General features: G+C 50.8%; 2 protein-coding genes across 4 annotated transcripts; one reads left to right on the forward strand and one right to left on the reverse strand.

The window, feature by feature from the left end:
* On the forward strand, positions 1-27763 carry Mmp28 (matrix metallopeptidase 28). 3 transcript variants are annotated; one of them, XM_075991328.1, is made up of 8 exons: positions 1-267; positions 12603-12682; positions 12776-12963; positions 17691-17915; positions 22671-22916; positions 23353-23502; positions 23796-23963; positions 24670-27763. In XM_075991328.1, the coding sequence occupies exons 1-8, from the start codon at positions 157-159 to the stop codon at positions 25062-25064; spliced, it is 1563 nt and encodes a 520-aa protein (XP_075847443.1). In that variant the 5' UTR covers positions 1-156; the 3' UTR covers positions 25065-27763. The 3 variants fall into 3 exon arrangements, with proteins under 3 accessions (XP_075847443.1, XP_075847444.1, XP_075847445.1); XM_075991329.1 differs by having other exon boundaries at positions 23826-23963; XM_075991330.1 differs by lacking the exons at positions 17691-17915; positions 22671-22916; positions 23353-23502; positions 23796-23963; positions 24670-27763 and adding an exon at positions 15083-15586.
* On the reverse strand, positions 26719-27574 carry C11H17orf50 (chromosome 11 C17orf50 homolog). The gene is made up of 2 exons (XM_075941796.1): positions 27045-27574; positions 26719-26965 (listed from the first exon to the last, which is right to left on the reverse strand). Exons 1-2 carry the CDS (start codon positions 27572-27574, stop codon positions 26719-26721), a joined length of 777 nt encoding a protein of 258 aa, XP_075797911.1.
* Positions 27764-27783: the final 20 nt, after the last annotated feature.

Genomic DNA, 27783 nt, shown 5'->3' on the forward strand with positions numbered 1-27783 from the left:
GAGGGCAGGCATCGCGGGTGCAGGACGACCTCGGCCGGCGGGGGAGCAGGGCTCTCGAGAGCCCCGGGAGCTGGCAGGTCCGCCCGTGGACCAAGACAAGCTGGCATTCGCGGGAGTCGGGCACAGCTGACCACTAGCGACCCGCAGCTAGCGGCGATGGTGACTGGCGTGAGTCTCCTGCTGCGCGCCCTGCCGCTGGTGTTGTGGGGCTGCCGGGATGCACAGCCCGCCCGGCTAGGATACCCGGAGCTGCGCCAGGAGGCGGAGGTACGGTGTGTGCCTGGCGGAGAGGGGAACTCCAACCGCGGTCCCCTCTGAGCAACCAACTGCGTGCCCTCGCTCTGATAACTTGCACACAAAGAGACGGGACAGGATTTCTCCCTGTGCCAGAGCTGTGTGGGACCACACAGGCCTGCGATCCTGCACTGACTAGCAGGGTCAAGAGACAGCCACCAGACGGGACGGTCGGGCAGGCTAGAGCCTAGAGAGAACTCCACCTTACCGCTAAGCTGGGGAGACTAAGCCGCTCACCCATGCAATGTCCCGCACTTTGGGTATAGCGCAATGGGTACTGCTGACTGGCCAGAGCAACCGTGGCCTCCTGGCTTGCCTAGAGAAAGCAAGCCTTTTAAACTGCTCAAAAACTAGATTAATCGGCCGAACTGGGACAGTCTGCAGAGGCCTGTATTAGGGAACTTTAAATAGTGCCTTAGGACCGAAAGTGAGAAAAGGTGGCAGAGGTAAACCTCAAAAGAGTTCTCGGTTCACTTTTCTCAACTACCTGGCACCGGTAGCATAGTGGAGAACCTTAGTGAGGTGGAATGAGGATTAGTGTAAGGGGTCTGTTTTCCACTTCGTTCTAATACCAGTTTCACACACACACACACACACACACACACACACACACACACACACACACACCTGACAGCATCTCTCTGTTCTTTTCACCTCTCAAGAATAGCACTATTGGCCGGGCGGTGGTGGCGCACGCCTTTAATCCCAGCACTCGGGAGGCAGAGGCAGGCGGATCTCTGTGAGTTCGAGACCAGCCTGGTCTACAGAGCTAGTTCCAGGACAGGCTCCAAAGCCACAGAGAAACCCTGTCTCGAAAAACCAAAAAAAAAAAAAAAAAATAGCACTATTGTAAGAAAAGATGAGATAAACTTTCAACACTTGAGTCCAGATTCTGTGCCGGTCCTTGCTCCCCTGCCCTCACTCCTTCCATTCCCTAGTTCCCATCACGGTTTGGGGATATCTGGAAAGGCCCTTGTCTTAACAGGCAATCTGCCCTCCAACTCAGTCAGCCCTTCCCTTTGCAATAGAGGAGGCACTCTTCTGCTTCCGTATATAAGGATTCGCTTGTCTCTCTGGATTTGCTCTTACAGCATCAAGTGCAGTCTTGAGGTCCCAGGAGAAGGCTTCTGCCTACAAGGCCAAGTCTTGCTAAGAGTCCCCCCAGACCTCCCCCTAGGCAATCCCTGGCAGAGGAACAGAGGCAGTATCTCTGCCGCCCATGCCTGTGGTGGCCCCAGATGGAGAGAATTTCATCTTGGGGTATGCTTGGGAAACTTAATATCTAGCAGATCGAGTAGGGACTCAATCTGTTTAACATAGATTGGGGGAGGGGGATTTTAAACTCTGGGCATTAAAACTGTTTTAAATGCGTAAACGCTCCAGAAATGTGTAGCGGGTGTACATCTCCGTGTGTCCATCAAGAGCACTTGTGGGTCTATACAGATGTGTGTGAGAGTCTGTCTGTGTTTCCGGGCATAGTTACAATGTCCATTGTTTACATGGGCTTCCAGACCTGCGTGCACACCAGGGCAAGTCGCTTAATCAGTGGGCACTCGTAATGTCTGTTTCACAAGATTCTTGTGTGGTTTCACTGAAATTGTGTATCTAAAACACTCAGCCTGGTACCTAGTGCATAGAAAACAGTCTGTCCAAAGTTCTACTGTTGATGTTGGGATTACCTGCATTATGATCTTGGAGCACCAAGCTGCAGACTTAGAGCTCCTGGCCAGGAGTCTAGCTCTCCAACAATAGCACAGAACAAAACGTGTAAAGCATTTATTTCCAGCCCCGGCCAACAGGCAACAGAGGGCTGCAGCTCCTAATAGTTTTGCAGTGACTGTGGCTATGACAAATTATGTCTCATAAAAGCAGGCACCATGGCACACACCTATAATCCCGACACTTGGGAGGTCTGTGCAGGAGGATCAGAAGTTCAGGTCATCTTTGGCAGCATAGTGAATTTGAGGCCAGCCTGGGATACATGAGACCCTGTATCAAAAAAAAAAATCAAAACCAAACAAAACAAAAACAACCAAAAAAGAAAAAGAAAGAAAGAAACCTACCTCCAAGATTTGGTGAAATAAAGCAACACTTTATGAAGTTGACAGATCCTGTGGATCAAAACTTCAGAGAAGGCCTATCAAGGTAGCTTCTCTCCACTCTAGAGTGCCTGGGGCTGTTCTCTGACACAACTGGCAGGGGACCCTGGCTCTCAACCAGAACATTGGGTCACTGGGGGAAATACAGTCATCAAGAACAGGAGCTCTGAGGGTGAGCCCACCACCTCCTCAGCTCTTGGTTTGGACACAGTTCCATGACTGCAGTGCAGGGAAGTGGACCAAAAGCAGAGCCGAGGGGGCGAAATCCAGAGTTTAGGGCTGTTGAAGGGGCCTGAATGATTGGTGCACTGTACTGCTGACCAGGGAGTAGGCTCAAGGGTATGCCCTAGCCTGTATGGGGATGACTTCCCTGACGTGTGCAAGTTAAGAGGATGTGGGGCTCACGGAGGACAACTGCCATGTGACTGGGAACGGAGAGCAAACTCTGGAGCATGGCTGGAAGATGTGAGAGGTCTGACCCAAGACCCCCCCAAAAATGTACAAAGACTGAATACCCCAAGTGTCCGTGAGAGGCTACGGCGATGCCGTGCTTCCGGATTGAAAATGGTCCCGTGAGAACAAAGCTTAGGAATGAGCACACATAGAATATGTTGTCTCTTGCTGGAACTTCTTTAAAAGACAGCCAACTAAAGGAAAATACCCTCTGTGCTGGGCTGTGTACCACATTCAAGATGTCTGACGGTCGCGCAGGACATGAAGGGGTAGGAAGAGGAAATTTTACTGTCATGGATTCATAGATTTGTGAACTGGAAGTATCTGGTGTGAAACAGAAAATGGGTTGTGTCAAGTGGGAAGTGCGATATTGGTGTAATAGTGACTGTAAACAGACTAAAATAGGTGAAGATGTACTGAGATAGGTTAAGGAAGTCAGTCATAGGTACGTCCCCGCCCACTCCCCCCCCCCCCACAGAAAACAAAACAAAGCCTCGCAAAGATCTATCTACCTCCGCATATTTGCATATTCTGGACATTCTGTATAAACGGACTCATATAAAATGTGGTGCGATTATTTTCTATTGTACGGGGGAGTTGGAGCTTTTTAAATTTTGCTTTGCTTTCTAAGACAAAGTCTCACTATGTAGCTCAGGCTTCAGATTTATGGTGACCCTTCGGCCTTTGTCTCCCCCGAGGCTGGGATTACAGGCATAAACCGGTATTCCTCCCTAAAATGTGGTATTTTGTGGAGAGTGGGGGAGTTTGAACATCTCTAACCCAATAGAGAGCAGAACAAAACAAGCGTGGTGGCATACGCATTGAATCCCAGCACTCAGAGGCAGGCAGATCTCTGAGTTCAAAGCCAGCCTGGTCTACAGAGCAAGTTCCAACACACCCGGGACTACACAGAGAAATCCTGTCTCAAAATAAATAAATAAATAAATAAAAGCAGCAGGGCAGTAGTGGCGCACGCCTTTAATCCCAGCACTTGGGAGGCAGAGGCAGGCAGATCTCTGTGAGTTCGAGATCAGCCTGGTCTACAAGAGCTAGTTTCAGGACAGGCTCCAAATCCACAGAGAAACCCTGTCTCGAAAAACCAAAAAAAAAAAAAAAAAAGCAAACAAAAGAATAAGTAAACTTTAAAAACAAACAAAAAACCAATGGTTTCATGGTGATCTTTATTCCCAGCACTTGGTAGACAGAGAGGCATGAGTATCACTGTGAGTTTGAGGCTATGTAGCAAGTTCTAGAACAGCCAAGGCTACAAGAGACTCTAAACAATAAAATAAGTCTCAAAAATAAAATAAATGCATAAAAACAAAAAACTGGGCATTTGGAGCCGTGGTGAAGTGCTGGTACCACGTGTAGGTCCCGGGTTTGAGTTCCGGCACAGGTACTTATACCTCAGGATGTTGAGATGGCTCAGTGGGCAAAGGCACTTGCTGAGCAGGCCTGACAGCCTGGCTACGTCAGTTCAATCCCCAAAACCCCCAGTGAAAGGAAACAACTTTAGAAGGTTGTTCTCTGACCTCCACACATGCACGCCAATGCCATTGTACACATGTGTGTACACACACACTCACAAATAATAAGCTGAAAAGAAAGAAATGCTTAAAGTTGTAGAAGGCTCGAGCAACCATGTTAACTGTATTGACCTAATTGATACTGTTGGGAAAATGCCCCCCTGTAAATCCCAGAATACAAATTCTTTTCAAGTGCATGTGAGTTACTTACCAACATTGCCCATACACTGTGTCATAAAGTAAGTCCAAGTAGACGCCACGCAGGAGTAGTGCAGGTTATGCCTTCTGACGAAAGCAGAACTAAATTTGGAATTGGGAACAAGATACCCAACAAAGCTCTAAACATTTAGAAATCAGACAACACACTTCTGAATTACCCACAAGTGAATGAAATCACAAGAAAAACTGGAAAACACACAACACAGCATTATTTAGGGATACAGCTAAAGCAATATTCATTTAGTGAAATTCAAAGCTTTAAATGCCTACAGAGTACAAGAAAACCTTTGGAGGGGGTGTTGAGACTGGGTCTTTCCATGTAGCCCTAGCTGTCCTGGACCTCATTGTGTAGACCAGGCTGGCCATGAACTCACAGAAATCCACCTGCTTCTGCCTGGTGGTGCTGGGATTAAAGGTGTATATCTCCATGCCCAGTCTAGGAGGAAGGGTTTTAGATCGGTGATCTAGATTTACAGTCTAGAGATAATAGGAAAGAAACAGGAGGGAAGGAAAGAACAAAACAAACCACGTGATCATGGGCTGCCGTGAAATCAGGAGATAAAAGGTTTGAAAGGCTTCTAAGATTCTCTCTAGCTAAAATGGTGTTTGGCCTTGGTGTTTGTGCCTATGTGGCTGTGCCTCTGTGTGTGTATACGTGTGTGTGTGTGTGTGTGTGTGTGTACAAGCATCTAAGCATCTGCCTGTATGGCTATATCTGTGTCTGTAGCTTTGTTTACTTTAGAGTTTTTGGTTTTTTGTTGAGACAGAATCTTGCTTTGTAGCCCATACTGGTCTCAAGCTTGTGATCCTCCTGCCTTAGCCTCCCTAGTGCTGGGATTGTAGGTCATGTCCATCTGGGTGTGTCTGTGTTCTCAAATTGTCACATGTGTTCCTATACCCAGTGTGCTCGGGTCTGTGTTTCCTTTGTGTGCAGAGTGATAACATCGAGGGCTTTCCAGAGTGGGTTTTGCCTGGGAAAAGATTTACTGCTCCCAAAGCATTATGAGCAAGTTCATTGTTGTCCACTTAGGAAAATCGGAGCCACTCACAACACTCCAAAATAGGAAGAGCCCCAGCACTGAACTGCAAGATTGGGTTAATGAATGACATCACCACCCTGGCCCCCATTTCCAGCCAGGTTCTGCCCTATGTTAGGCGACAAACTGTCCCAAGGGATCTGTCTATCTACCCTTAGCTTTGTTTGAGTCTTTTCACAACAACCAGACTACTAAGTGGTTCCAGGACCTGCCTTCCACTCAGTGACCCACCCATATCTGCACAGCCACCCCCAGTGTGCAGTACCAGAAACTGGACTGTTTTATTTCTCCAGAGACTCTCTCGGGCTTCTGTGGAGTATCCAGGCCAAGATGTAGTGTCTCTTTCTCATACCCCAGGGCCATTCATTAGACTTTTCGTGAGTCAGAAACCAGAAGCCTGGGTGTGGAAGCCATTCCCAGGAGCTCAGCATAGTGACTCATGAGTAGAGGATGGATAGAAGTATAAGGAGCGGTCCTGGGGCTCACAGAGGACCACAAGTTGGTGGAAAAACCTTTATCCATCAGATGTTGGCCTTTTTTTGCAGGAACAGGGTTCAATGCAGTTGGGATCCTATGGCTTGTCAGACGGTCTGCTAGGGTGTGAAGAGAAAAAAAAGCCATCCTGGGCTCCGTCTGACAACCATGGAGCCCACTAAGCAAGCTACCCTCACTTCCTGCAAAGGAAAAACCCCAGCGTCATCTCTGGTGTAGCTGAGAGCCACTGCTCCCAGGTTGGGGTTGGGAGAAGAGCTTGTCCGCCCCTCCCCCACCCCTCCTCCGCATGAAAGCTGCAGAATCGCTAATACAGATGTCAACAAAGCACCTGGACTAGTTGTCAGGGGGTGTGGATTCGATCACTGGCTCTACCCCTGGCTGCCAGGACACTTCTGCAGGCCACTGTGCTCCCCCGACACTGACTGTCCTTTAACATGGGAATAAGTTCACCTGCTCTGGCTGTCTTCTTGCAAAATGGTTGTAACATTCAAAAGAGGCATCGTGTCTGGAAAGCTCCACAGATTTCAAGGACTGCTTGTGCTCCTGGTCACCATGGAAACCTCTTTACACAGAAAGCAGGTCAAGGCAGGACACCAGCTGCTGTCCCTCCCTCACATCTTAACTTGGCTACCAGCTAAAGGTGTATTTGAGGGGTAAGTGGAACCCCCAGTGTATACCTATGTGGAGACAGAAACCATGGGATAGGTTATGACATGGAGCCCAGTGTGGCGGTGCATGTCTGTGGTCCCGGCACCAGGAGATGGAGGCAGGAAGATTACTGCAAGCTTCATGACAGCCAGCACCTCAAAAACCAGATTAAAAGGGAGGGTATAGGAGGAAGGTGAGAAGGTAAAAAGGAAGGAAATGACAAGAGAAAGGAAAGGAACAAGAGATGGGCTGTAGCGTGGGTGAAACAGCATAGTTTCTGCATGAGTTTGTCATTTTGCAATTTTTTTAAAAATATTTATTTATTTAGTATACAATATTCTGTCTGTGTGTATGCCTTCAGGCCAGAAGAGGGTGCCTGGCCTCATTATAGATGGTTCTGAGCCACCATGTGGTTGCTGGGAATTGAACTCAGGACCTTTGGAATAGCAGGCAATGCTCTTAACCACTGAGCCATCTCTCCAGCCCCCTTTTGCAATTTTTTAAATGCTGTATTACTTTTGTTGTTGTGTGTGCACGTGTATGTGTGTTCATAGTGGCCAATGTGTGCCACTATGTACTTGTGAAGGTCAGAGGACAACCTGCAGGAGTCGAGTCTCTCCTTCCACCATAGGGATCACATTTAGGCTGTCTGTCCCAGTTGGTGGCAAGTGCCTTTACCTGTTGAGCCACCTCGCCAACCTCTTTGCCTTATTTTTGCTTCTGAAATTGATGCAGAGTATTTAAGAGGCCCATTGATAGAGTCACCCCTGTGACTGCCAAAGTTAGAATGACATTCTTAGCAGGATGGCTTCCCTGACACTTTCCCAGGGCATCTTACTGAACCTGGGGATGCTGTGTTGAGGTCAGGCAGGGTGGTCTGTCACCGGGTCAGGCAACTCTGTCAGAGAATACACACTGGTCGTTGATCTACAACGACAGCGAGGCCTGGGGTATAGCTAGGGATCTACCCCCATTTTAGAGAAGAAGAACCCGAGGCCCAGAGAAGAGCAGACCTGACAGCGCAGCAGCAGCAGCAGCAGCAGCAGCAGCAGCAGCAGCAGCAGCAGCAGCAGCAGAACAGGGATTCACCCGGTTCTCAGCCCAGTGACTCAGTTCTTCACTCTGCCCAGTTACCCTGCTCAGAAATGGCCAGAAGTTTCCCTTCCCTCTGGCACTAAACAGACTGAGTTAGACACACACCCTCTCATGACAAGTAGGGACCCATGCCGGATGACATCCTGTAGAGCAGCCATTCCACCCAGCTGGCTGATCCTGCAAGCATGCTCATTTCTCTCAGGCACCACAGCCACTCCCGGGACTTTCAGAGATGATTCCCCAGAAACGTGGCCCCATCCTTACTCAAGATGGGCAAGGCATGTTGGCACATTCTTAGGCCAAAGCAGGGTGAATCACCTAAAGGGCAAGGTCCTCAGCTTCCTCTCCCTTTAGACGTAGCCTTGGGCTCCCCAGGAGAAAGAACAGGCAGGTAGAGAGAGACCAGGGAAGAGAGACAGCCACTTGCTTGTACTTCAGGGTAGGGAGGAACTGCCTGGCACCACCTTCAGGAAAGTGGGAAAGGTATGACCTTGGATAGAGTGAGTCCCTAAGACACACGAGCCTAGCCTCAGAAAATGGAGGCCAGAGGAGAAACGCCACCCTCAAAGGTGGTGGGCAGGGATGGAAGTCTGGTGCTCTTCCGCTAGTCTGAGTCTTGTGAGATTCCTGTCCCCCAGCCCCCACTCCTGCTCTTCTTCGCATTCAAGGTGGGTTATTTCTGTCACCTTGGCAGAGAGTCTGAGGGACAGAAAAATAGCAAAGGGTTAAGGACAGTTCCAGAGGCAGGATTCGAACCTGGTAACCTCCTCACTCCTCTACTGCCCAGAATTTCTGAGAGATAACAGTAGCAAGGGGGTCCTTCCTGTGTGTCATTTTAAATGCCTAAATATGCAATCATATTCATATGCATGAAAGTTCATAAATCTACATGATCCACATTGTAATATTTGAGTGCTGCTATGGAAATATGAAATGTCAAATTCTTAAAATGCCTTTTTCTCATTCTCTGGTGCTGGTGGCCTGGGCGGGGTGTTCTTTCTGCTCACTGGGAATTTAGATCTGCTAAGCCGCTGCAGAGGCCAGAACTTCCCCTCTGATGACCCCTGAACCCACCTCTGCCTCAACTTGTTGCCAGAGTACCAGGCCATGCTGCCCAGCCAGGAAACAGGGGCCCGGCCATACAACTTCCCCTCCTCCCCGCTGTCCCAGAAGCTCAGCCAACTCCCTGATAAAGTCTGGGCGGGTTTATGGGGAGAGAAACAAGGGAGCGCCAGCAGGGCTGACCTGTGACCTGGTCTCTTGAAAGTCACTGGTCCAGTTAAAGGACTTCCCTCTAAAGTCCTCTTTCCAGCCTCACTGAGTGAAAGGGAAGCTGCAAGCAAGAGAACCTGAACTTGGCTGATGTGAGGCCATTACTAGGGAGTAGCCCCTGAGCAGACACAGAGGCACAAGTGGGCTGTATGCCAAAAGCCTGTGGTTAATTTTTCCTGCTCACTAATGAAACCAGGGCTTGCTGGGCATTTACAACATGCCTGGCACTGAGCCAGATGTACACGCTTTATTTATATTTATTTGTGAGATAGTGTTTTACACTGTAGCTCTAGATGGCCTTGAACTCACTACCCAAGCTGGTCTTGAGCCAAAGGCCTCCTGAGTGCTAGGATCACAGGCATGTACTACCACACTCTGAACGAATTTGCCTGTAGTCCTTCTGGGGATCCTGTGGGGAAAACAACAACAAACAAACAAACCAAGGCTCCAAGATGTTCTGTGTCTGTCACCAAGTAGGATCAGGGTTAGAAGTATTCTCTAGCTCAAGTCCTGGGAGCAACACACGATTTTCTTGATTGAGACACTCGAACCCCTTACATCCCGTATGTGTCTGAAAACGACATGCATTTACAAAGGCAAAGGAGAAAACCAGAGGGCTGATGCTAACCCACTCGCAGAGAAACAGCAAGGCTGGTTTGGGAAGGGGTCAGCTGTCCAGAACCAAGGCTCCTTACAGAAAGCTTCTGTATATTAAAGTCCTACAGTTGAGGTCGCTAAAGGTGGATGCAAATGTTTCGTTTGCTTGCTTTGCTTTGTTGGTTTTCTTAAATTATTTTTATTTATATTGTGGATTTTTTTGTTTTATTTTGTTATTGTTTTTTGAGACAGGGTTTCTCTGTGTAGCCCTGGCTGTCCTGGAACTCACTCTGTAGACCAGGCTGACCTCGAACTCAGAGAACTCTGCCTGCCTCTGCCTCCTGAGTGCTGGGATTAAAGATGTGCACTATCACCTGGTTTGTTTGGGTTTCTAAAAAACATGTCTTTTACGTATAGGCACACACGTGCCTGTTCACCACAAGCCTGGAGAAGCTCCCAGAGGTCAGAAAGGGGCACCAGGTTCCCTGGAACTGAAGTTATGGGTGGTGTGGACCACCATGTGGGCACTGAGAACAGAACCTCAGTCCTTTGCAAGAGTAATAAGTTCTCTTAACTGATGAACCATCTCTCCAGCTCCTGTTTTTTTTTTATTATGCATACAATATTCTGTCTGTGTGTAAGTCTGCAGACCAGAAGAGGGCACCAGACCTCATTACAGATGGTTGTGAGCCACCATGTGGTTGCCGGGAATTGAACTCAGGACCTTTGGAAGAGCAGGCAATGCTCTTAACCACTGAGCCATCTCTCAAGCTCCTGTTTTGTTTTTTGAAACAGGGTCCAAGTTAAGCTCAAACTTGCTATGTAGGTGAGGCTGGCCCTGAACTTCTGTTCGCTCCCTTGTTTCCCAAGTGCTCCGACCGCTGGGACGCACTGACGTGGAAAATGCGAAAGGAATGTGAACGAATGAAATCCTTGAGGAAGCTTGTCAGTCCTTTGAGAGTCTGGTCTCTTCCAGCTGTGTTTGACCTGAGGCAGCAGCTCTGACTGGAATTACTTTGAGTTAGCAAATATAGCAAATAAAGGTGAGGATAAGAGAACAAGGAAATCAGAAAATTATTTCTGTATAGATAAGCCAACAAGAAAAGATATTGGGTCTGGTTGTGGTGGTACATTCCTTTAATCCTAGCACACAAAAGGCAGAGAGACTGGGCCAGACTTGTGTGAGTTTAAGGTCAACCTGGTCGACGGTAAACTCTGGGTGAGACAGAGCTAGGCAGAGCTGCGTAGTGAGAGCCTGACCCAAAACAAACAAAAATTTAAGACACGGTACATTAAGAGTCAAGAAGTTGAAGGTCTGGGGATGAGGCTCACTTAGTAGAATGCTTACCTAGCATGAACAACAACCCAACCTGTATTCAATCCTCAACACTACACACACCAGCTGTGGTGGAGTGTCCATAATCCCTGCACTCAGGAGGTAAAGGAAGGAAGACAGGTCATTTAATCTTCATTCAAGGTCACTCTGGCCGACAGGGAAAGTTCAAGGCCAGCCTTGGATAAATGAGAGTCAAGAAGGAAGAAAATGAGAGAGGAAGGACTTGTTTTTCATATCTAAGGTATGGTTTATGGGGTTCATCAATGCTCTGGGCAAGCAGGAAGCCAAGTGTACCAGCTCCCCAAAAGATAGAACTGGCGGTGGGTGAGGATAATGAGTCACCCTCTTCTCTCAGCTGGCACCAATAACTTGGTCACTGGGATACTCTCTTCTGTGTATGTGAGCGCATGCAGGCAATAAAAGCCAGGGGATCATGGGACATTATCCAATTATGTTCATTTTGCCTCTGGGGAAGTTGCAGATTTCTAATTCAAAATATATATCTCTAGAAAGTCGTATTTTTATATCGGGTAACAGGTTGATGGTGAGTATATTTGATGTCAAAGGGACTTTAGCGTCCTTACCTTTGGGAGAGGAGAATTAAAAAGAAGCTAAAATCAGAGGGAAAATTTTATGCAAGACCAAGCAGGACAGAACCAGCAATCTACAGCTCCTAGAGCTTTTAAGATGTTTCAGAGCAAATGTGATGCATATGGACGGTGTACACATGCACAGCGCATACCCTAACTGCTCCGTGGACGGGGTTTCCTCCGGTGTGGCAGGTGGCTTTTAAGTGCTTTGGGCTAGTCCTCATAAAGGAATAGTTCTACTCATAAAAGAACAGTAACTACTCTGTAGCTGAGAAACGGGCAGCTGAAAGACAAGCAGCTGGCCGACAGAGGGTGAGGCTCACTTGGTGGGGTGATAAAGCACTGAGAAAGCCCCATAAATGACATCTTGGGTGTGAAAATAAAATCCCTCCTTCCCTCCTCACTCCCTCATTTTCCTTCTTGGGTCTCATTCATTCCAGGCTGGCCTTGAACTCCCTATGTAGGTAAGAAGTAACTTGAGAGCTGAAAATCAAATCTAGAACAGCCCGCCCCCAGAGCCCATCACTGGCCAGCACGCTCTGTTGGATTTCTGGCAATGCCGGAAGATTATAAGAAAGCCGATGTTCTAGCCGGGCGATGGTGGCGCACGCCTTTAATCCCAGCACTCGGGAGGCAGAGGTAGGCGGATCTCTGTGAGTTCGAGACCAGCCTGGTCTACAGAGCTAGTTCCAGGACAGGCTCCAAAGCCACAGAGAAACCCTGTCTCGAAAAACCAAGAAAAGAAAGCCGATGTTCGGATATATTGAGGAGCTTGCCTCAATATCCGTGACGGCCTTTTGACTTTAATCCCAGAATTTTTTTTTTTTTTTTTTTTTGCTGTAAGTTTACAAACATTCTCAGGGCAGGAGGGGAAACTGGCCTGGATGTAAGTGCCTCAGTCCTTTGGGTACAAGGATGCCCCGTGTTCCTCTCTCCCTCAGGCATTCCTGGAGAAGTACGGATACTTCAGCGAGCAGGGCTCCAAAGCTGCGGCCTCCACTCAGTTCAGCAATGCTATCAGGTATGATGGAGGGATGTGAAGGGGTGTAAGATACGTAGCTCCAGCTTTGTCCCCCCCTCCTCTGTAGTCCTTTCTCTCCATTTTTCCTGGCAGAGAGTTCCAGTGGGTGTCGCAGCTGCCCGTCAGTGGTGTGCTGGACCAGGCCACACTGCGTCAGATGACACGTCCGCGCTGCGGGGTTGCAGACACTGACAGTCATGCAGCTTGGGCAGAGAGGATCAGTGCCCTGTTTGCTGGGCACCGGGCCAAAATGAGACGTAAGAAACGCTTTGCAAAGCCAGGTGAGTGCACTGAAATCCAATCTGGGATTCCCTGGTGCCCAGAAGAGCCGGTGGCCAAGAAATGTGGCCAGATTGAGCGGGGACTCTGAGAGAATTCTCTCTTGCCTCCGGCAGAAGAGGGGCATATCTTTTGGCTAAGATCATAGTCATGAATACGGATATTTAACTCTAAATTATATCTGCATTGATGAATTTTCATTGTACATGTATTCTCCAGATTAAACCCCATCAAGCCCACTTAATTCTCTGATCAATATTCTACGCAGGGCAGTTAAACAGTTGTCAATGGTTCTTGTTCATATTTTACTGAAGTTATTTCCATAAGAATCGAGACTTTTCATAACACTTATTCAACCAAGATGTGATCTGTTGATGAGTTTTATTTTGTTCATAGAGCACCTTTAAAAAAAATCCGTTTTATTTAGATGGAATTCACTTGCCGTGCAATTTACCACTTAGAGTATCCAATTCGGAGGGGTTTATTTTATTTGTAGAATTGTGCGACCATTACCACAAGCTAATTCCTCCTTCCAGAACATTTCCATTGTCCTCTGACCCCATGCCTGTTATCAGTGAGCTCCCCTTTGCACCCTGCTCCCGGTCCTGGCCGCCACTAATCGGCTTTGTGTCTCAGGGGATCCATCCACACTGAACATCTCATCACAGTCCATTGTACGGCTCTACAGTTTCTCCTGTCGGGATTTTTCCTTGTCTTCTCTTTCCCTCCCCTCTTCTCCCTTCTTGCTCCTTTCTCTCCAGTGCTGGGATTGGAACCCAGAGTCAAGAAGGATGCCACTGTCCTACATCAAAAAAATTTCTCCTCTCCCTTGTAGTGATAGGGCAAGCAGGCCTGCTTTTCATTCCACCCGGCTTCCGCACGGCTAGCTTTACACCCAAAATAACACACAAATTGTATTCATTTAAACACTGCTTGGCCCATTAGTTTCAGCCTGTTATTGGCTAATTCTCACATCTTTTTTTTTAAAGATTTATTTATTTATTATGTATACAACATTCCTTCCATGTATGTTTGTATGCCAGAAGAGGGAACCAGATCTCATTATAGATGGTTGTGAGCCACCATGTGGTTGCTGGGAATTGAACTCAGGACCTCTGGAAGAGCAGTCAGTGCTCTTAACCTCTGAGCCATCTCTCCAGCCCCTAATTCTCACATCTTGATTAACCCATATCTAATAATCTGTGTAGCACCATGAGGTGGTGGCTTACCAGGAAAGATTCAGCATGTCTGACCTAGCGACTGGCTCCATGGTGGCTGCCTCACTTCCCTTCTTCCCAGCATTCTGTTCTGTCTACTCTGCCTAACCTAATTTTCTGTCCTATCAAAGGGCCAAGGCAGTTTCTTTATTAACCAATGAAAGTAATACATAGACAGATGACCCTCCTCCATCACTCCCTCTCCTTTACCTCCCTCTTCTTCCTTCTCCTCCTCTCCCTCTTCTCTCCCCATCCCCCCTCTCTCTTCTTCCTTCTTCTCTCCCCCTCAAGTATTCCACTGCCATTGCTCCCCATCTACAATTATGAATTACTATTATGAATATTTGATGCTTCTGTCAGTTTTCCACAAACAATACGTTTTGCTATGTGAAATTTTGGTACCATGATTGCTTTGACTAAGTCAGTTTTTCTTTGCTCAATTTTTGCAGCTTTCAAGGTTGTTCACGAGATAAGGTTTTTCTGTCAGATTTTCAAGTATAATTAATTTTACTCTGCACACGTTGGATGGTGGCCACTTTTATCTGTGCTGCTTTTACCGACCTCACTCACTGAACACACGATTGGATGCCTAGAATTTGCGTTCATTTCTTAGTTGTGGCAGCTGCAGGGTGGCCATTTCCAAGCATTCACTTGTCCATCCATCCTGACTGCCCTGTTCTGAATGACCATATTCATCCACAGTCAGCTCTGGGGTCAAGGTGTCCTTGGTGTCAGCATGCTGTCCACCCCATTGTGTTAAGAGTGAAGCAGGAAAGGGGAGGGACACAGGACAGGCTGGAACAGAAAGAACACTACCCAGAAGCACGAGGCATTGGGTTCAGGTATCAGCTGTCATGACCAAGTCATGTCACTTGGTTCTGATCCCTCATCCTCCCTCATGTAGGAGTCGGACCTTCTTAGGTTGCAAAGGAGAGCTCTCTGGGATTACTGAATGCAAGAGGCCTGTGAGAATGCAGTGGGAAGTGAGAAGGCCCAGAAACACTTGAGCCTGAGCTCTGGGGATGCTTCCTTCTGGCCGCACGCAGTTCATCTTCTGCCCCAACAGAGCATGTAACTAAGTGCATTTGTAGCTAGCAGTGTGGAGTACCTGACTGCCAGATAAATTCAAATGTCAGATAAACAATAAGGAATTGTATTTATATTTTCTTATTCAAATTTGACTGGGCATCCCGGATTCATATGTGTGCACTTGCCAACCTCAGGGCAAGCACCTGATCCTCTCTGTGCCTGCAGGGCTGATTTCTTAGCCCCGTTTCTTCACAGAGTTGGTGGGTCAGGGGGCTGGGTGGTGCACCTGAGTTGAAAAAGGAGATGAAAACAAATGTGCAGGTTCTCAACCCCCAGCACATTCCAGGCAACTTCATGATGTTATTCCGAGGGGGAAACTGAGGCTCAGAGAGATTCCACGATTCCTGAGAACTTGTATGTTCCTTCAGGACTGCGATTTCAGCCTCTATCCTGTGCTATCATCAATCCCCTGCTGGGCGTCAGGACTCCACAGTCCTTCTAGCCCTCGCGTCTAGCTTTCCTGTCCCTGTCCTCCTTAGCTCCTTCCCTTGCCTCTTCCCACTGGGACCCCGGAGAAAGGACATAGAGGGCAATACCACATGCTGCGGGCCTTCAGTCACTATGGAAAGCAGCCCTGCACAGACTGGACTTGGGATGAGGGTCAGAAACAGCCAGCCTTCTCCTGGGGTGCCAAGGTAGAGGGGTAGTGCTGCCCCCACCCCAACACAGGCAGTTCCTTCCTTCCTGGTCCCTCCCAAGGAAAACACTCTTTTTAAATTTTTTTTCTTTTCAATTTTGTTCCTATTCATGCTCCCTACCCTTCCCCACCCTACTTCACAGAGAATTTTTTTCTTGAGACCTGTCACCTTCCCTGGCTACTCAAATGGGTACCACCCTCCTTCTTTCCCGCCTGGGGGGTGAGGGAAATGACAGGCCACAACTGCAGAAGGAACCACCCCATACCATTTGCTAGAGGGTTAAAGGTTTGGTGATGTTAGTTGGGAAGAGTCTGAAGTTGGGTCCCTCACAGCAGGATGCAGGAGAGCCCAGTGCACGCTGCTCTGTGCCCTGTGAAGACTCACAGCAAGCAGCAGAATTCTCGGTTAAGGATGAACCGTCCTGGGTGGACACCTCTGGACCCTCAGCCTTGCCTCCACCTTCCCTGTCTCCCTCCCTTCCTCAAAATAGTTCCCTTTTCACTCCCTGAGGACTGGTCACTGGCTGAGAGGCAGTGGTTGGGTGGCTGCCAGGCCAAACAAGCCCAAGGAGATGCATTGCCTTGAATGGAGTGGGGCACACCCCACCCCCACTTCCATGGGTGGAGAGGGCCAGAGTGAACCTCCCTCCCATCTGGGGAATCTCAGCCCTTGCTAAGCTTTGACCCTAATGTTTAGGCAGCTTTATAGGCCTGGCATCTCTGCAGGGTGGACTGCTTCTCTGTGTGGACTGTAGGAGCAGCCCTGGGCCAGAGGTCAGGCCCCAGCTCAGCTTCTCAGGCACTCACAGCTGTGGGCAGGCGCCTTCCCCTGGGTCCCAGTCCTCCAAGTCTGGGCCTGGAGAATCTGGCCTACAAGCTCTGAGGCTTGCATTTGGGATTTCGGTCTCTGAGCTACAAGGCTCAGAGGCCATCCCCGACAAACTCAGAAGCCAGATTTTCTGGCTGCTCTGTTCCTGGCCGCACAGCAAACTGCAGATGGGCCTCCATGTAATGAACGACCTGGGGCTATGGCAGAGGCCAGAGCCTAGCCCTTGGGGAGGAACTGAGGTTTGGGGCAAAGGGAAAGAAGCTTAAGTAAGAAGAGAGGGGAAAGATTCCTGGGCCCGTGACAAAGTACACCCTTTGTTCTCATTTGTCTTCAAGATGTCTCTAGAGTCCCTAAGGAAGCAGGGAAGAGGGCAAGGGGGCGGGGAAAGACCTCTAATATATGGTTATTTTGGTTGTTGGCCAGTCACAGGCCCTAGTTTCTGGCAATTGCAGAGTGCAGCCTCGGGGAGGTGACAGGAGACCATGAGGGTGGAGGGAGAGCCTGGGGCAGGCGCAGCTGTGACCTTAGTGGCCCCACCGACTCTCCATCCAGATACTGAGGACAGGCCTCAGAGTGATTGTCAGCAAGAGGTACTGAGCTTTCTCAGGCTCATCCTGGGCTGTGGGAAGGAATGAGACCCGAGACCAGAGGTTCAGACTGATCCTTGAGGGGGTTCTTTTCTGGGCAGAAGCTACATCTTTCCCATCAGATAGTATCTCTTAGGCCACTAGATTGGAGAGACTCTCCAGGAGAAGGGTAGTCTGCCCATAGTGTGGTCTCCCTTCAGTATCTTCCCTCCTATCAAATAGGAGGCTGCCCAAGGCCAGGGCTGAGTGTTCCCTGTCAGATCGGCCAGGTCAGCAGCTCCCTGGGGCCAGGCCAACCCATCCTACTGGGCCTGTGGGGACCAGTCTCCGCAGCAGCAGGCGTGACTCACGTGGCCTTTCTGGGTGACAGGTAACAAGTGGTACAAGCAGCATCTCTCCTACCGCCTGGTGAACTGGCCTGAGCGCCTGCCCGAGCCAGCTGTGCGAGGGGCCGTGCGAGCTGCCTTCCAGTTGTGGAGCAACGTGTCAGCGCTGGAGTTCTGGGAGGCCCCGGCCACGGGCCCTGCGGACATCCGCCTCACCTTCTTCCAAGGGGACCACAATGATGGGCTGGCCAATGCCTTCGATGGCCCAGGTGCTGCCACAAAGTCTCTTTCCACACGGCAGGAGGGGCCCCTGGCTAGGAGAGGCAGCCTGGGGGTGGGCAGTGCAGTTTCTATTCTCCTTGAAGCCATGGCCAAGCCAGGTTCTCCCCCAAAGGACCCTCCATCCCCTCATCTGAAAAACGGGAACAACAGGCTCTGTCCAAAATGTACCGGATGGCTGAAAGGACAGCCAGATAAGGTTTGGTGTGGGAAGCACTTTTGGTAACCCTAGAGTGTACTGGATTTTTGGAGAAAAGTCTGCGATTCTGCCTACTCCGGCTTCTAGACAGGCCCGTGTTTCTATTGTCCATCAGCCCTTCCCTCCCCTGCCCCCAGACAGCCAGCGCAAGAGACCTTCATCCTGACATTCACAGAAGTGCTTCACAGATTCCAGCCACAGCTGCTTCCATTTGTCCCCAGCCTGCAGGCTTCCTCTGCAGTATAATAATGTAGAAGTTCTAAAGAATAAGCGCATTCTTCCATTGTGCTCAGCACTGGCCTTGAGAATCTGAATGTGGACCATGCGAGCCCTCCAATGAGAGCTAAGCAGAGTGGCTAGCGCTGGAGGCAGCTGAAGCGCATTCAGGAAACGTGAATTCCTCCTGCATTTGCCAGGCTCTGCCTCCGCCTAGACTAACATCATCACAGTGCCGTGTACTAACCTTAGCGCAGGTGTGTGTGAGCCAGAGGACCTGGATTCTAGGCTAACATCATCACAGTGCCGTGTGCTAACCTTAGCACGGTGTGAGCCAGAGGACCTGGATTGTGGATTCTAGGCTAACATCACAGTGCAGTGTGCTAACCTTAGCACGGTGTGAGCCAGAGGACCTGGATTCTGGATTCTAGGCTAACATCATCACAGTGCAGTATGCTAACCTTAGCACGGTGTGAGCCAGAGGACCTGGATTCTGGATTCTAGGCTAACATCATCACAGTGCAGTGTGCTAACCTTAGCACGGTGTGAGCCAGAGGACCTGGATTCTGGATTCTAGGCTAACATCACAGTGCAATGTGCTAACCTTAGCACGGTGTGAGCCAGAGGACCTGGATTCTGGATTCTAGGCTAACATCATCACAGTGCCGTGTGCTAACCTTAGCACGGTGTGAGCCAGAGGACCTGGATTGTGGATTCTAGGCTAACATCACAGTGCAGTGTGCTAACCTTAGCACGATGTGAGCCAGAGGACCTGGATTCTGGATTCTAGGCTAACATCATCACAGTGCCGTGTGCTAACCTTAGCACGGTGTGAGCCAGAGGACCTGGATTCTGGATTCTAGGCTAACATCATCACAGTGCCGTGTGCTAACCTTAGCACGGTGTGAGCCAGAGGACCTGGATTCTGGATTCTAGGCTAACATCATCACAGTGCAGTGTGCTAACCTTAGCACGGTGTGAGCCAGAGGACCTGGATTCTGGATTCTAGGCTAACATCATCACAGTGCAGTGTGCTAACCTTAGCACGGTGTGAGCCAGAGGACCTGGATTCTGGATTCTAGGCTAACATCATCACAGTGCAGTGTGCTAACCTTAGCGCAGGTGTGTGTGAGCCAGAGGACCTGGATTCTGGATTCTAGGCTAACATCATCACAGTGCCGTGTGCTAACCTTAGCACGGTGTGAGCCAGAGGACCTGGATTGTGGATTCTAGGCTAACATCACAGTGCAGTGTGCTAACCTTAGCACGATGTGAGCCAGAGGACCTGGATTCTGGATTCTAGGCTAACATCATCACAGTGCCGTGTGCTAACCTTAGCACGGTGTGAGCCAGAGGACCTGGATTCTGGATTCTAGGCTAACATCATCACAGTGCCGTGTGCTAACCTTAGCACGGTGTGAGCCAGAGGACCTGGATTCTGGATTCTAGGCTAACATCATCACAGTGCAGTGTGCTAACCTTAGCACGGTGTGAGCCAGAGGACCTGGATTCTGGATTCTAGGCTAACATCATCACAGTGCAGTGTGCTAACCTTAGCACGGTGTGAGCCAGAGGACCTGGATTCTGGATTCTAGGCTAACATCATCACAGTGCAGTGTGCTAACCTTAGCGCAGGTGTGTGTGAGCCAGAGGACCTGGATTCTGGATTCTAGGCTAACATCATCACAGTGCCGTGTGCTAACCTTAGCGCAGGTGTGTGTGAGCCAGAGGACCTGGATTCTGGATTCTAGGCTAACATCATCACAGTGCAGTGTGCTAACCTTAGCGCAGGTGTGTGTGAGCCAGAGGACCTGGATTCTGGATTCTAGGCTAACATCATCACAGTGCCGTGTGCTAACCTTAGCACGGTGTGAGCCAGAGGACCTGGATTCTGGATTCTAGGCTAACATCCTCACAGTGCAGTGTGCTAACCTTAGCGCAGGTGTGAGCCAGAGGACCTGGATTCTGGATTCTAGGCTAACATCATCACAGTGCAGTGTGCTAACCTTAGCGCAGGTGTGTGTGAGCCAGAGGACCTGGATTCTGGATTCTAGGCTAACATCATCACAGTGCCGTGTGCTAACCTTAGCGCAGGTGTGTGAGTGAGCGAAAGGACCTGGATTCTAGGCTAACATCACAGTGCCGTGTGGTAACCTTAGCGCAGGTGTGAGCCAGAGGACCTGGATTCTGGATTCTAGGCTAACATCATCACAGTGCCGTGTGCTAACCTTAGCACGGTGTGAGCCAGAGGACCTGGATTCTGGATTCTAGGCTAACATCATCACAGTGCAGTGTGCTAACCTTAGCGCAGGTGTGTGTGAGCGAAAGGACCTGGAAGCCATCATTTCTGGATGGGTTGTTCACCTGTGAGAATCATTGAGACCCTTAACTCCTTCTGCTCACTCCTATGATAGCAGGGAGAGAGAGGCCCACAATGGAGCCCTGGTAGAAGATAGGAACAAAGGATATATATGTTTATAAAAAAAACCATACACATCAGCCAGGTGTGGCACACACACCTGTAACCCCAGCACTCTGGTGGCCATGAAACTGGAGGGCCAGCTCAGTGCTGCATAGTTGTGAGGGCCTGAGTTCAGATGCTCAGCCCAGGGGTGGGGGATGGGGGAAGGCAGAGACAGGAAAAATCTCAGGGGCTCAGTGGCCAGCCAATCTAGCAATCTAGCCAAAATAGCAAAAATGTTCAGTGAGAGGCCCCTCTCAAAAAGAAAAAAAAATAGGTGGAGAAGGCTAAAGAGATGGCTCAATGGTTAAGAGCACCGGCTGCTCTTCCAAAGGACCTGAGTTTGGTTTTTATCATCTCAGGGCTGCTCAATTTTTAACTCCAGTTCCCGGGGCTCTGATGCCCCCTTCTGGCATCTGTGGGTACTAGGCACACATGATACAAAGACATACATGCAGGTTTAATACTCATAATAGAATAGCAATTTAGCTGGGTGGTAGTGATGCACACCTTTAATTCTAGCACTTGGGAGACAGAGATAGGCAGAGGCCAGCCTGGTTTACATAATGAGTTCCAGGATAGGCAGGGCTACATAGAGACACTCTTTCAAAAAATAATGTAAACGTGTTAAAGGTTAAAAAAAAGTGATTAGGAAAGACATCCCAACATCAATCTCTGGCCTGTACAGGTGAGCACACCTCAAACACACACACACACATACACACACACACACACACATACACACACACACACATACACACACACATACACACACACACACATACACACACACATACACACACACACACATACACACACACACACATACACACACACATACACACACACACACATACACACACACACATACACACACACACATACACACACACACATACACACACACACATACACACACAACACACACACACACACAACACACACACACACAACACACACACACACACACACGGCCAGCAAATAAGACCCTGTCCAAAAGAAGTGGGGTGGGCGTGAGATGGCTCCGTGGATGAAGACATTGCTTGCCCTCACTCTCAAGCCTGCATGCAGACTGATCCCCAGAACCCACGTGGTAGAAGATGAGAATTGAGCCCCTCAAGGTGTCTTCTACATGACACACTTGACACACACACCTTAACAAAAAAAAAAAAAAGCGAACAAAAACAGGGTCCCACTCTGTAGTTCAGGATGTCCTTGAACTCTCTTTGTAGACCAGACTGGCCTGGAAGAGACAGATCCATCTGCCTTTGCCTCCTGAATACTGGAGGTTACAACTCACACTGTAGACCAGGTTGGCCTCGAATTCACAAAGATCCACCTGTCTCTGCCTCCCAAGAGCTAGGATTAAAGGCATAGGCCACCACTGCCTGACTCAAAAAAACCATTATTTTAAGAAAGGAAATGTGCATACACATAGTGGCACATTGTGTTCAGTCTGCCGACTCCTGAACATAACCCACGAAGGGGCCAGGTCAGGAAACAGCACAAAGCCTTACCATCCTCCTTCTAGGGGTAACCGATATTAGTAGTGCCTAGGATAGGCACTCTTCTAAGAATCAAGTGACACACGTTCGTTCCGAGAGATTAAGCTGTCTGCCCAAGATCACACAGTTAGTAAATGGTAAATCTAGCATCTTCGAAGCCCAGGCAGTTTGGCCCCTAGCTGAGTCTACCGTGATCTTCCCTTAAGATCCCTTAGACATCTGTTCACCTGCTAGCATTCCCCTGCCTATCAGACTGGAAAGGGAAGTTAGAAAATGAGACACACACACCCCACGTAGGAGCCTGGTGTCTGCGCGAGGGAGACCCTGGTTCCGGCTCACCGTGACTCTTGCGTGCCGCTCGCAGGGGGCGCCCTGGCCCACGCCTTCCTGCCCCGACGGGGCGAAGCGCATTTCGACAGGGATGAGCGCTGGACTCTGAGCCGCCGCCGCGGGCGCAACCTCTTCGTCGTGCTCGCGCACGAGATTGGCCACACGCTCGGCCTCGCGCACTCGCCCACGCCACGCGCGCTCATGGCTCCCTACTACAAGAAGCTGGGCCGCGACGCCCTGCTCAGCTGGGACGACGTGCTAGCAGTGCAGAACCTATATGGTGAGCCCCCAGCCAGCTCCTGACTCTGCGCTTGTCCCCTGTGGTCTCCAGTCTTCGGACTCTGGCTTCTCAAACAGGATTCCCTCATCCCCGTCACTTCCTTGCTCCAATCTTCTCTGTCCTAAAGCCCCAGGCACCCTTGATAGCTGAATATCCGCAGGCTCCGCTTTTCCCCATTTCTCCATCAATTCCAAGCAATGCATGAGTGCAAACCTCTGCCCTTAGCTCAGAACCCTTTGGTGTTATCTCTTTTCTGGGCTGTGGGGTGGGAGAGGAGATTCCTGGATTAGTGCACTCTCGGTGAAAACCAAGAACCAGGGCTGCACTCACCTCTCCCCTCTCCTTCCTTGGGTCTTGGGCAGAGCAGACGAAGGGTCCTGAGCCCTCCATGTATGTATGTCCACCCATGTCTGCTATCTCTCTTCTTGAATCTTAGGAAAGCCTCTGGGTCGCTCAGTGGCCACTCAACTCCCCGGAAAGCGATTCACTGACTTTGAGGCCTGGGACCCTCACAGTTCCCAGAGGATACGCCCAGAAACCAGAGGTCCTAAATATTGCCATTCTTCCTTTGATGCCATCACTGTAGGTAAGATGATCCCAACCATGTCTGGGGTCTTTTTTCCCTTCTCTGCATCTCTAGGGCTCACATAGCTGAATGACTAGGGAATGGAGGTATCTGGAGTATAGACATCCGGAATCACGTGCTGTCCTGGTGGTGGTGGGGTGTCAAGCTCAGGCCCAGCTTAGAACTCCTACTTCCCTCAGCCCCCTGTGCTACCCACCTTCGGCTTGTCTGGAAAACCGGGTCTAGGGCAGCACCATCCTCCAAAATCAGCAGGAGGCCAATGGCCTTTCCTGTCACCTCTTGTCTGGGGACAGACGGGCAATGGCGGCTGCACGTCTTCAAAGGGAGCCACGTCTGGGAAGTCACAGCGGACGGCAATGTTTCAGAGCCCCGTGCGCTACAGAAAAGGTGGCCTGGGCTGCCCCCCAATATTGAGGCTGCTGCAGTGTCCCTGGAAGATGGAGACTTCTACTTCTTCAAAGGTATCAGCCCCAAGTCAGCGGAGATTGCGATGTGGGAGGTCCTACCCGAAGTGAAGAGAGGGGAGGATCCCCAGCAATGAGTCCCTGGTGGAACTCATTGTTAAACCTGTGGCCCAGGAAGGACTCCTTTCAGGGATGGAGCTGCTGGGAGCAGCAAGTGTCCCGGTGGTCGCCGGTATAGAAACTGTAGGGGGAGGACTGCCCGTCAGCAGGAAGCCTGAAGGTGTCTGCCCTGCCATCCTGGCTGTGTGAGGCTGGCATGCCGCTTAGCTTTTGGAACTTGCATTTCTTGGATAGGGAAAGCAATGCTCAGGTGTGAGGAAGCCGGATAAAAGGCAGTGGCTGACGGGTGGACAGCACACGATCTATTCAATCTTCCCTTTCACTCCAGAGGCAGGGAATCCTGTCTCCAGCCACCCCACCCCTACCCTTTTCCCCAACACCCTCCTATCCTCCCCAGCCTAGGATAGACTGGGATAGACGTTCTTTCAGCAGCGTCTGCTCTCTGCTGGCACCTGCTGGGAGTCTAGGCCATAACCGGTTTCCCTCTACCGTGTACTCCCTAGTTCTTAGCCACACGTTGACTCCAAGGGTAACTAACAATCTGGGGCCCTCAGAAAGAGAAGGAACCAAGGGGACAGAGGTGGAGTGGAAGGCCAATGAGTGAGCGCCTCCAGCTCACTCCGTTTCTCTCAATGCCCTACAGGGAGTCGATGTTGGAGGTTCCAGGGCACGAAATCTGTAGGGGGTAACTCACAGCTGTGCCGGGCTAGAGGTCTGCCTCGTCACCCGGACGCAGCTCTCTTCTTCCCGCCTCTGCGCCGCCTTATCCTCTTCAAGGGCGCCCGCTACTACGTGCTGGCTCGAGGGGCGTTGCAAGTGGAGCCCTACTATCCCCGCAGCCTGAGAGACTGGGCCGGGGTCCCTGAGGAGGTCAGTGGCGCCCTGCCAAGGCCGGATGGCTCCGTCGTCTTCTTCAGAGATGACCACTACTGGCACCTAGATCAAGCTAAACTGCGGGTAACCAGCTCTGGCCGCTGGGCCACAGAGCTGCCCTGGATGGGCTGTTGGAATGCCAACTCAGGAGGTGCCCTCTTCTGAAGGCTTCCGGTACTGAACGAACAGTTGAGCCGTGGTTGCTCGCCCCACCCCCACCTGAGGGGCGGGGCCTGTCTAGGAAGCCCTTGAACCTCGCAGGAACTTCCCAGTAGCTCTGCCTCCAGCAGGAAATTTGCTTTATTCCCGTGGTCGAAGGAGAAACAAAAACAGGGTTCCCAGAGCCCTTTCCTTCAAGGACCTCTTTCCTTCCCACTCCTGAGGGGATTCTGTTCCGATGAAGGTGTAGTCCCATGCCCATAGTGCTGAGTCCCACCAAAGAGGATGCAAAACTCAACCGGAGTAGAGGACTACTCTGCAGGAACCGCCCTTTCTATGCCTTTCCGGCTCCTTTCTTGGGAAATCACGTATTATTCCATCAGAGACTTCACCCTACTTCCCACCACTAGCAAGCTGGGGTGCAGTGAAGGCTCCGCTCCACTGCCAGAGGCCCTTTTTTGGATCAAGAGGCCGAGAAAAAGGGAGTGTGGGGCTCCGGGCCTGACTTTTTGTCTGGGGTGATGGAGAAGCACCCCCAGCTGGTCAGCCTAGAGGTGTAGCAGCCTTCCTCGGGCAGAACCTTCCACCCTTCTCAGTAGAAGCAAATGGGTACGGGGTACTTGAGACACAGAGACCACGCTCTCACATCCAACCAAGGGACAGCCGGCTGTGTGTCTATCGTTGTCGTGGAGAGAGGGGGTGCACCTCTCTTCGAAACGCAGGCCATCTTCACCCTTCCAGATGCCGTACTTGTGCAGCAGGAAAATGGCCGAGGGTCCTTCGGGGTCTGCCCATTGCAGGCACTGGGAATGCAGCCTCCATGCGGCTCCGCAGATTGGGTGAGGCCTGTTTGCTCTCAATGGCCCCATTCTCCAGGCCACACACGCAGCAGCATTCCGAAGCCCATTCCGTGTAGCCAAGAATAGCTGGGATTCCTGGAGAAGGAACCAGCTTCCCAGCTTTCCTCTTTTGTCGGAGCCAGTCTCGGTATTCATCTTAGCATCTGGATCTCCATCCCACCCTGCCTCCTCCACCTACCAACGCCCGCTGCACACACATGGTGACCACGACCACCGCGGCGAGCCAGCTCTCAGGGACTGGAGAATGATTTGGCAGGGGAGCAGCCTGCAGTTCCCCAGAGGCGTTGCTGGCCCTGTGCCCTCCTTTCTTCTCTGTGCAGTGGACAAAATGGCCTTTGACTGCCCTTAGATGCAAGTGCTTTGTACTGCCCGGCCCTGGGTAGACCATGGAAGAACCTCCCTGCTAGGCCCTGTTTTTTTGGGTTGTACCCAGGAGAGAGAAAGGAGGGTCCCATTTTTATCACTCCACTCCACTGCAGAAGACTCTGATTAGAGACTTTATTCGGGGGGGGGGGGGTTAGAGGGAAAGAGGCAATTTCTTCTAGGGCTGAGGGTACCCCGAAGCTATTTTTCTTCAAGCGATGCCTCTGTTCGCCTGGCCAGAAGGACCTAAAAAGATGCCGGTGAGGCTGTATTGGAGGCATGGGTCAGGAGGGCTGTAGTTGCTGGACACAGTCTGGGGAGCAGTGCCTGCTGTAGTTCAGCTAGACAACAGGTGGGACCGTGAACCGACAGTGGGCTTTCTCACCGGAAGGAGGCGCTAAGGACGGCGACTTGAAAGGACAGTTCTGTGAAACGCACTAGAGATAGAAGAGTTTGGAGCTTTGCGGGCGCAGAGGCTGGGAGTGGATGCGCTCAGAGCTCCCGGCGGCCTCCTCCTTACCCGGGTCAGGGTGCTCCAGAATACAGTGCTCAATGTAAGCTGGGTGGCTATGCAGGCTCTTGCATTTCTTGCAGAAAAGGATCTCGCAACGCGCACAGCCCCCTCGGCGCGGTGGCCGCCGCCGCGTCTCCAACACGCACGGTTCTTCCGGGGCACCACGCTTCCTAAGGGCCGGGGACGTGAGTGCTCAGTGGCTCTGCGGCCCTCCTCCCTAAAGCTCGGTCCCGGGTGCCTGCATCTCACCTGTCCGCGGGGGCCGCATGGCCAGCCAGAAGCGCGAACGGGCTGAGCCAGCCCCAGAAGCTGCTGTCCGAGCGTCGCAGCAGCGCCACCTGCTGGCTGCTCGGTTCCTGGCGCAGAGGGCTGTAGGACACCGAGCGGGCCTCGCGCTCCCCCGAGTCGCCATCCTCCTCGACCTCCGCCGTGCTATCGGGGTCCGGCCTCTCCACCTCCGACGACGACGAAGACGACGACGACGACGACGACGTCTCGTCCTCCAGCTCCTCCTCCCTGGCCTCGGGCTCCTCCACCTCCTTCCTCCACAGAGGGGTCTTCACGCCTGCAGGCGGGGAGGGAGTCAGTGCAGCCGGCTGTCCTGGCTGCTTACGGCAGGAGCCTGAATCCGGAATGCGTGGGGAAGATGCCACCGGACAGATGCTGCCAGCCAAAGGGCTTCGGAGTCCCAGATTCCCGGACTGCTGCCGAGTTCCCGCCCTCCTGATCTTCCTTGCTAGGGATTCCAAGCAAGTCACCTCGCTTCCATCATGCTCCATTTTCCCCGTCTCTGAAGCGGGAAAAGTAGCACCTACCTCAAGAGTGGTTGTGAGGCTGACTCTAGATAATGTCTGGGTAAAGCACACAGTTTCCTGCTTGCCAGTTGTGCAAGCAATCAACGAACGCGTATTACCAACACGGAAGGAGGAGGGTTACCCAACGTTAATAAACATCAATTGTCATTTCAATAGGTGGTCGTTTATGGTTG

The sequence above is a fragment of the Microtus pennsylvanicus genome, chromosome 11 (genome assembly GCF_037038515.1).
Source record: "Microtus pennsylvanicus isolate mMicPen1 chromosome 11, mMicPen1.hap1, whole genome shotgun sequence".
In the NCBI taxonomy this organism is placed as follows: Eukaryota; Metazoa; Chordata; class Mammalia; order Rodentia; family Cricetidae; genus Microtus; species Microtus pennsylvanicus.

Bases quoted from the DNA above. Each gene is read 5' to 3' on its own strand.
- Mmp28 (XM_075991328.1), top strand. From the start codon at position 157: ATGGTGACTGGCGTGAGTCTCCTGCTGCGCGCCCTGCCGCTGGTGTTG. The intron at 12,964-17,690 runs GTGAGTGCACTG...TCTGGGTGACAG, and splicing joins GAAACGCTTTGCAAAGCCAG to GTAACAAGTGGTACAAGCAG. The intron at 23,503-23,795 runs GTAAGATGATCC...GTCTGGGGACAG, and splicing joins CTTTGATGCCATCACTGTAG to ACGGGCAATGGCGGCTGCAC.
- C11H17orf50 (XM_075941796.1), bottom strand. From the start codon at position 27,574: ATGGAGCATGATGGAAGCGAGGTGACTTGCTTGGAATCCCTAGCAAGG. The intron at 26,966-27,044 runs GTGAGATGCAGG...CCCGGCCCTTAG, and splicing joins CATGCGGCCCCCGCGGACAG to GAAGCGTGGTGCCCCGGAAG.